This window comes from Gigantopelta aegis, unplaced genomic scaffold, assembly GCF_016097555.1.
Source record: "Gigantopelta aegis isolate Gae_Host unplaced genomic scaffold, Gae_host_genome ctg2547_pilon_pilon:::debris, whole genome shotgun sequence".
NCBI classification, from domain to species: Eukaryota; Metazoa; Mollusca; class Gastropoda; order Neomphalida; family Peltospiridae; genus Gigantopelta; species Gigantopelta aegis.
In genome coordinates this window covers 1-9862 of record NW_024532951.1, presented here as the reverse complement: position 1 = coordinate 9862, position 9862 = coordinate 1, and the positions used below count along the sequence as shown (strand labels likewise).

Genomic DNA, 9862 nt, shown 5'->3' with positions numbered 1-9862 from the left:
TGGGGGAATCCTGTCACATTCCACTTGAAGAGCGGCACCTAATTCAGCCAAGTTGGTTGGCTGACGTTGACATTCTCGGAGACGTCTGATAATGTTCCACGTGATCAATGGGTTAAAGGTCTGGGCTTAGGGCTGGCCACAGTAGTGTGGTGGTGTTCTGTTGCTGCAGATATGCAGTGCCCAGTGACCCTCCCATGAACAATATGCATCTGGGTTCTGGCAGTCATGGTGATGCCACACCACACCAGACCCTCCTTCAAATCGGTCATGACGAAACTTTACCCGAGCCCAACGCCTGTTAGCCCAATGTTGACATCTGGCAGCAATGTGTCTCGCAGTCAAATATGGGGTAACATATAGGGTCGATATGCGTGGATGTTACATCTATGCAGTCTGTTACGAATAGTCTGACCAGACACCACAATTCGCCGAGTGGTGCCAACTAATTGGAGCATGCCTACAGGTAGTACTAAACCAAATAACTTCCAGCTGGGTCAAAGTTCGAGGTGCACCGAACTTTTGATAGAGAAGTGAACACCACAAGTCCTGTGATTGGTTATAAATGTGAGTGTGTTGGTTGTAAAAAATAATAGTTTCATCTGGGCTAAAAATGTATGCAATTTTATTTGATGTAGTACCACCATGTCAAGTAGCATTGTGCTTGAAACATGTATGGGGTACCTGTAAAAAAAAGTACTCGAATTTTGTGCGAAATTAGGGTAGTCATAGACGCTACACGTTATCTCAGAAACGAGCAGCTTGACCCCCATTTTTTTCTGATTCACTTTAAGTGTAAGGGGTGGTAGTATTTATATCCGTGGCGTTTATGTCGGTTGATACGTTGCAGGTAGGAGTTTTAGCCACATATGTTACTATTGTCGTCTATGGGATTTGATTTGGTAGTATACACCCTACAGCCCTGAGACATTCCTGACATTGTAGACGTCGCATTGTTAAAACGTTACACAATGTTGTAAAGAATCTGACAGCAAGGTTATGATTTAGTGTTCCAGTAAAAAACAAGAAAGAATATTGCCACAGTGTACACACAAACTAGGTGTTTAATTTCAAATCACACCCTTAGCACGTGCAACGTCATGTGCTTCGCGATTAAAACAATCGGTGTGTTTTTACATGCTCTGAATGGGAACATTAAAGGGACATTCCTGAGTCTGCTAGAATTTTTAAAATGTTATTGACTAACAGAGACTTGTTAACGATTGTAATTACATATCAAATATATTTTTCTGCATAAAATATTAGTGGCTATATATTAAACGTGTTTCTCATCGTTCTAATATTTGTACCAGGCTAAATTTTATAAAACATAATAAATAAATAAATACGATCGTAGAACTTGGAACAAACGTTTAATCTTGTCTATTTTATTAATAGATGTAACGGAAATTCCATAAACAAGAATAAATAACACGTTTGTTTGAAATTTAATAAATCACCACCACACCCCTCCCAAAAGTCGACCAAGCTACAACGTTTAATGCTACCTTCACAGTGTAATATCACAGTTGTCAGGTGTAATAATTATGGGTGTTATTCAGGGACGTAGGAACTATATCGGGAAGGGTGGGGGCACATCCTATAGTAGGGGGTCACTATTATAATAGTATTACATGGATTTATAAAAACCAAAATTTATATAGGCCCTAATAATCCAGAAATGTTTTGGGGAAGGGTATATCGTCAACGTCCTTAACTGCGTTATACTTCTGTAGTGAATAGTATTCGTAATACATTCATAACAATTGTAAATAATTTTGAGTGTTCAAATTGTGTTAATTAAGAATCAATTCATTAAAAAAATTATATTTTACAAACTATTCACTGGTATGAAGGTAATGCCTATCAGTATTGACATCAAGTGTTTGCCATGGGTGTTGGTAAAGCGCGGACCGGCCTAGAACGCTTGACAAAATGAATTTTTCCTTTCAAGAAACAAAAACGTATTCGTCAAGTGTGCATAGTTAAGAAACATATATTTGTTCATGTAGTGGCCTTAAACTTTTTTTAAAATGACGAACGGCACATGCGCGGTACGATACTTTTTGCAAACGCATGCGCCTGAACGCAGAAACGTCGCACTCTTTCCTGTTTACTGGAAAGTGCTTCACTTTTGTTTACTATAATGGATATATTTTATGTGCACATTGTTGATTTTTTACGTCAACTGATTGCAAACTATTTCGTTTCACGTATCATAGACGAAAAATGTAGAATAGTATTTCCGTAAATATTGTATTCGTGTTTTTGTCGTTAGGTGAACGCAGTTTGGGACGTCGATGGTAATTACTAGATCGACGTTAATTCCAAACTTGGCAGTAATAGATTGAAGTTAATTACATATTGACCTGTTACAACCAGTTTAAAATAATTAATTTAATCTGTTTTCACAAGGACGACTAGCTGTAAACCGGGGTGGGCGAGCCTGAACCTTCTGGATATGGGCACGTTAATAGTTTCTCATTCCCATGTAAGCTAACATTTTTTTTTTAAATAAATTTAAAACAAAACAAACAATGTTATAACTCTGTAAACGTTCCAACTGGTTTATAGTCCGATGCTCACCATCAATATTTTTGTGTTCCGAAAAATTTACAATGTCATAAGCGTACGAGACGAGGAAGATACACGTATATATAGAACGATAGAAGTGTTCAATCTACCCCTGGTCGTGTACGCCCCAACAATGGAGCAGCTGCCTACAACACCGACCAGAGGAATATTCCCGCACCGGTACGACAGACAACGGGGCAGCTTCGACATCAACAGCGTGGAATCCCACACCGGTGCACTGAGTACCATGCTGACGATGGAGCACGACGGCGTATACCAGCAGGCATACGTGGGGGGAAGGCTCCACACACCGTCAGACCCACGACATGCTGCGCAGGGTGTTCGCGCAGCACTACGGGGACATCGTCAGCAGGTATCAGAGGGAGATGCATCACCTCCCCAACTTCGACAGTGACGCCTGAACACCGCACCAGCCCTTAAGGCTAACCTGGTTCGTATAGGTCGGTACGTTAAAGCTTAAATTATTATTTTTTTGGGCCGAACCGTCTAAATTTGCGTTCAATCACCAGGAATATTTCGGACATAACGCAACAAATTACTTTAACTTTTTGGCTTAATTCTCCTTCTGAGAAATTTCAAAATTATTACCGCCGCCTCTTCCGCCTCTGCCGGTCTTCGGTGCTCCTTGTGCCAAGTCGTAAGCGAGAAGACACCCCCCCCCCTCCCCCCCCCCCCTGTCTTGGAAGGAAGAGCTTGCTTCGCAAGCACTTGCGCCCACGACAGGCGTGCGCTACAACAGCTTGTTCTGAATGTGCACGTTAAACCCTATGACATGACATGACATGACATGTTCAATCTACAAGTTATACTATTGTAATGAAATATGTCCATGGCCTCATGCAAGTATTCAGCTGCGGTTCTGGTAGTATTGGCCGTTTCACTAAAATGGCAGGGGAGTTTTTCTGGAGATATAAAGTTTCGGTTTCATATTTCTCATTTAAACGGCCATTATGCGTTAAAATTGTTAAACATACCAGGTAGATTTGACATCCAGAAACAGGTGTCTTGTGGCAAGCTCTGTGAAGTTGGTTACTTATTCCTCGTTCCTTATTCAATATCGAATAAGTAACTGGAAATTCTGTTTCACATTCGCTTTGCGCGTATTACGTTTGAATTTATCGACTGGTAAGGTCTTTTTGAAACCTTGCAATATTGTCAAAAACAAGTAAAAATTCGGTATTATCGTAATTATCAGAAATATTTTACAAATAAATGAGTTGCAGCAACAACAACGACTATTAGTATTACTGCTGCTACTACTACTAGTACTACTACTACTACTACTACTACTACTACTATATGCGAGTATGCGTTTTTTGCCAATTTTGATTATGGCGACAGGCCATAGACGAACGACGTCGTGACGATGGGTTAGATGGCATGGACCACCACCCCGTTGCATTAGATATGTACTTATAATATGTCTGAACATTTTCAAACCTAGCCTTGCCCGGTCCATGAGATATGAGTGCCTCAAAATATATTGTAAATACATGATTATGCGTTTTCTGCCAATTTTCATTATGGCGACAGGCCATAGACGAACGACGTCGTGACGATGGGTTAGACGGCATGGACCACCACCCCGTTGTATTAGATATGTACTTAGAATATGTCTGAACACTTTGACACCTAGTCTTGCCCGGTCCATGGGGTATAAGTGCACGTAAATGCATTGCATATATACGAGTATGCGTTTTCTGCCAATTTTGATTATGGCGACAGGCCATAGACGAACGACGTCGTGACGATGCGTTAGATGGCATGGACCACCACCCCGTTGCATTAGATATGTACTTATAATATGTCTGAACATTTTCAAACCGGGAAGAGTTCTCTTTTCTTTGTAAGGGACCCAATCCCTGGAATCGGCTTGCCCGGAGATAGGGAAAAGGGGTTCCCGTAAAGCACCGCGGCTCTTGCGGTGTCCGGTGCGCTCTCGCCGGCCCTTGAAAATCCGACGGAGACTCGTGATTCTCGTGCCAGGCCGTACCCATATCCGCAGCAGGTCTCCAAGGTTAACAGCCTCTAGTCGATGCAACAATGTAGGTAAGGGAAGTCGGCAAATTGGATCCGTAACTTCGGGACAAGGATTGGCTCTGAGGGCTGGGCCAGTCGGGCTGGAGTACGAAGCGGGACTGGGAAGGGCACGGGCTGGGCGAGGCCTGCCGCTCTCCCTGGTCGCGTCGTCCCTCTCCGCTCTTGGTTCTCTCTCGCCCGGTTGTTCCTGGCGTGTCGGCGTTCGGCGGGTTCGCGCTCGTCGGGTGCCTCTCGTCGGGTTTCGGCCGGGGCCGGGGGCGTTCCGTCGGGGCGGTCTGGGCGCGCGGCCACTCGGGGGTGGCGTGTCGGGATCGAGCTCGGACCGTTGCTTCAACCTTCCCGTGGACTGCCTCAGCTATGCGGCGGCGCCCCGTGCGTCGTCCGTGTCGGCTGGCATTCAACAGCCAACTCAGAACTGGTACGGACCAGGGGAATCCGACTGTCTAATTAAAACAAAGCATTGCGATGGCCGTCACCCGGTGTTGACGCAATGTGATTTCTGCCCAGTGCTCTGAATGTCAAAGTGAAGAAATTCAAAAAAGCGCGGGTAAACGGCGGGAGTAACTATGACTCTCTTAACGAGGAGTTGAGGCTCAACCCCATAAGTGAAATGGTAGGAGGTTGAATATAAGCCACCCTCGGTATCCCTTGCGGCGTTACGTCCGGTATCCACGATGGCTTAATAAGGCTTCCCTTGGCCGTTGGCCTGACGAGGTACCACGTGAGAGTTGGGTAGTAGACCATAAGGGCGTGTGTCGGTTCACCGGCACAATGGGCTACGAGCTAAAGACGCAGCTTCTCCAGTGTGTGCCAAAGGGTCGTAAGACCCCACTAATCATTTGCCTCACGGCAATTTATATTCGGTTCGGATGGCGCCTGCACTGAGTGGCGTCGGTCACTCTTAGCGGCAGGGCTGAACCCCGAGCGGCAGAGACGTAGTCCCACCTTAGCAGCTCGGAAGCACACACCGGCCGGGGACGCTACAATAGTGGCATGAGGGGAAGGCCCCGAGTGAGGTACCGTCTGAGGGCCCGTCGTCTCAGAATCCGTCGAGTCGGAAAGTGGTGCCGGAGTCGGAGAGTCAAGTTAGGACGCACGGTCTTACTTTGACTGCCAGGCTGATGGGAGGGATGTTCCTGGTGGTCGGTTTCGCCAGCTGCATGGGGAGGTAGGGTTCAGACCTCCAGTTAGTAAGAGTACCCAAAGTGACTGGGTTGGGGTCGGGCGTAAGGCTTACGCGTCGGGGGGGTCATTGGTTCCGTTCTGTACAACCAATATATGGTAATCGCGGACGCCCAGCATCAAAACATCAAATAGGGCGCAACTCTGTATGCTTTTGGTTTACCAAAGTGTTATAGACACATTTAGCCAAATGCCTCGTCATCTAATTAGTGACGCGCATGAATGGATTAACGAGATTCCCACTGTCCCTATCTACCATGCAGCGAAACCACAGCCAAGGGAATGGGCTTGGCAGAATCGGCGGGGAAAGAAGACCCTGTTGAGCTTGACTTTAGTCCGACTCTGTGAAGAGACATGAGAGGTTAAGGACCACAAGGATATTATAGACATTATAGACACCTTTTAGCCAAATGCCTCGTCATCTAATTAGTGACGCGCATGAATGGATTAACTTGTGGCGATCCCCCGTCGACAAGCACTCCTGCAAATCGGACATAGCAGACAAGATTTTCTCGATAATCGTAGAGAATACGTAGCCGATTCGTCTACGTCTAGATGGTGGCAACCACAGAGAATCCGGAGTAGTCCTCTGCAGGGTCAGGTTACTCTGTGCGGAACCCTGTCCGAAGGTCCGACCGTGGAGAGGTCCCGTGGGCCCAGCCGGTGACAGAAAGGCCTCTGCAGCGGGAAACGTTGTCAGGTCCCAGCTCGCTGCCAGGACCAGGAGCGTCCGGGACCCCCGAGGGCTAAAGTCTTGCAATGATGAATAAAATACAATTGTATAAAGGGATTCTTCATGGCAAGACTTCATGTCAATAGCCACCCCGCCAAAAGCCAAGGTTCGCGACCAAGGCCACACATCTGCAGGTAGGTAGGGTACAGACCTCCAGTTAGTAAGAGTGCCCAAAGTGACTGGGCTGGGGTCGTGCGTACGGCTTACGCTTCGGGGGGGTCATTGGTTCCGTTCAACCAATAAATGGTTATCGCGGACGCCCAGCATCAAAACATCAAATAGGGCGCAACTCTGTATGCTTTTGGTTTACCAAAGTATTATAGACACATTTTAGCCAAATGCCTCGTCATCTAATTAGTGACGCGCATGAATGGATTAACGAGATTCCCACTGTCCCTATCTACCATGCAGCGAAACCACAGCCAAGGGAACGGGCTTGGCAGAATCGGCGGGGAAAGAAGACCCTGTTGAGCTTGACTTTAGTCCGACTCTGTGAAGAGACATGAGAGGTTAAGGACCACAAGGATATTGAGAGGAACCCGTTGTCGCCACTTCGTGGGCTATTCTTTTCGATTAGCAGCAAGGGATCTTTTATATGCACCATCCCATAGACAGGATAGCACATACCACGGCCTTTGATGTACCAGTCGTGGTGCACTGGATGGAGCGAGAAATAGCCCAATAAGCCCACTGATGCATCAATAAAGGTAACAACCAAATATTAATATTTATATATGTAGGGGCGGGGGGGGGGGGGGGATAGCTCAGTGTTACAGCGCTCGCGTAATATGCAGTCCGTCTAAGATTGATTCTTGGCATGACCCACTGGGTTATTTCTTGTTCGAGCCAGTCTTCATCACACGGTGTTACAGAAAGAAAGAAAGAAGTGTTTTATTTAACGACGCACTCAACACATTTTATTTACGGTTATATGGCGTCAGACATATGGTTAAGGACCACACAGATTTTTTTAGAGGAAACCCGCTGTCGCCACATAGGCTACTCTTTTACGACAGGCAGCAAGGGATCTTTTATTTGCGCTTCCCACAGGCAGGATAGCACAAACCATGGCCTTTGTTGAACCAGTTATGGATCACTGGTCGGTGCAAGTGGTTTACACCTACCCACTGAGCCTTGCTGAGCACTCACTCAGGGTTTGGAGTCGGTATCTGGATTAAAAATCCCATGCCTCGACTGGGATCCGAACCCAGTACCTACCAGCCTGTAGACCGATGGCCTGCCACGACGCCACCGAGGCCGGTTACGGTGTTACAGATTCCGTGGTATATATTAACCTGCCTGTGGAACGGTACATATAATAGATCCCGTGTTGCTAATCGAAGAGTAGACCATAACATGGCGGCATCGACTTTCCTCTTTGTCGTCTTTATCCATTTGTCAGACGCTATATTTATAGTCGTAATTAACATGACTTTACTAAATAATTGGCGATGTAAAATGGTGTATGTCACTATTACTGTTTTATCCTTTTCAATGAACTTTTTTTGTTGACAATACCACTGAAAACGTGCTGACAATGAATGACATCATTGTAATATATAATAGACTGGACGGTGCATAGCTATAGCTTCCAGGTTACATGGTACCAAAGAAGAGAGTTCCGTGTCAAAGTTCAAATATTTACGGAGTAAAAGCAGCTGTGGGTGGGATTGGTAGTAATATGTGACATTGATTATTTGTACGAATACTATTATCAATTGACAATAAATAAATACATTTTTGTTATACAGTTGTTATGCAGTATATACCAGAGGTTGAAACTAATGCGGAGTACCCCCAAAATGGAACTGCACTTTTCAGCAAAAATGACGATTGCTATTATAAACATTCATTAAATCTCCTAAATTGTATGTGACCCCCAATTTTCTTCCAGGTAATTTAGATGCGAGGTGCCAGACGTTTTATTGCTGTACTTCCTGGGTGTGTTGATACCCAGCTTATATCAGTTTTATTGGTGAACGTTAACATTATCGACAATAGGAATTGATTTGGTCTATTAGAACCTTCAATGTATCAAAGCAGAAATTTCCGTGTCAAAGTTCGAGTTGCACCGTCAAATATTCACGGAGTAAAAACAGTTGCTGATCCGATTAGTAGTAATGTATGTCAATAGTCATTTCTACAAATATTATTATCCATTCCAAATAAATAAATAAACACTTTTATCAAATATAATCTTGTTATACGGTATATACTACATGATAAAAACAATAGGGGTCATCCCGTATTCTATATCTCCCTCTTTAGAGGGTGTTCACGTACCAAATGGTTGGATCCAATCAAAATATAGTTTACAAAAATATGCATATTTATAAGTTTGTTGGATTCGGGAATAGTCGGATGAAAGTAATTTTTGTCGGAAGTGACCGATTTAATGTAATGGCGGCAAATCATGTCTTGGGTCTTTTGGAGGTGATCATACTTAATTTCAAATGGAGACATAGTAGGCCCTATTTGTTTTGTGTGAAAATGTTAGAAGTTGTATAAATATATTTGGTTATGATTTTATATTTCTAAAAGTTTTGATTAATCAACTTTAACAATAACCAAATCCTCACTAAAATTGTTTTCTTAGTAGGCCTACTACGTACTAGTAGTACCATCGACGTCCCAAACTGCGTTCACCTAACGACAAAAACACGAATACGATATTTACGGAAATATTATTCTACAGTTTTCAGCTACGATACGTGAAACAAAATAGATTGTAATCAATTAATGTAAAACATCAACAATTTGGATGTAAAACAAATCCATTCTAGTAAACAAAAGTGAAACACCCTCCGGTAAAGAGGAAAGAGTGCGACGTTTCTAACTGCGTTCAGGCGCATGCGTTTGCAAAAAGTATGGTAACGCGCATGTGCTGTTAGTCATTTTCCATTTTTAAAGCCACTAAATGAAAAAATATATGTTTCTTAACTATGCACAGTTGACGAATACTTAGGTTCATATGTTTTTTTAAAGGAAAAATTCAATTTGTCTAGCGTTCTGGTCCGGTCCGCGTTTTATCAACACATGAATAACACTTGATGTCCATGCTGATAGGCATTACGTTTATACCAGTGAATAGTTTGTAAAATATTTTTTTTTTTAATGAATTGATTCTTAATTAACACAATTTATACACTCAAAATTATTTACAATTGTTATGAATGGATTATGAATACTATTCACTACAATAGAGGCACAAAAATTTAGCATACCTTTTGCAGATCGAATATAATAATTGAAAACAAATTCTAACAACAGGGGTCTTAAAAATCGTAAAAAATTAAATGCTTTGGCCTTGTTGAT

General features: G+C 43.6%; 1 protein-coding gene across 1 annotated transcript; it reads left to right on the top strand.

The window, feature by feature from the left end:
- Positions 1 to 2704: 2704 nt before the first annotated feature.
- Positions 2705 to 5204, top strand: LOC121391488. Its single transcript, XM_041523104.1, has 2 exons — positions 2705 to 2944; positions 4443 to 5204. The coding sequence occupies exons 1-2, from the start codon at positions 2705 to 2707 to the stop codon at positions 5145 to 5147; spliced, it is 945 nt and encodes a 314-aa protein (XP_041379038.1). The 3' UTR covers positions 5148 to 5204.
- The last annotated feature ends 4658 nt before the right edge of the window (positions 5205 to 9862 follow it).

What these genes read in the sequence shown, in the direction of transcription:
- LOC121391488 (XM_041523104.1), top strand. Translation starts at nt 2,705, where the DNA reads ATGGAGCAGCTGCCTACAACACCGACCAGAGGAATATTCCCGCACCGG. An exon ending in TACGGGGACATCGTCAGCAG is followed by an intron (nt 2,945 to 4,442) that starts GTATCAGAGGGA and finishes TTTTCTTTGTAA; the next exon opens with GGGACCCAATCCCTGGAATC.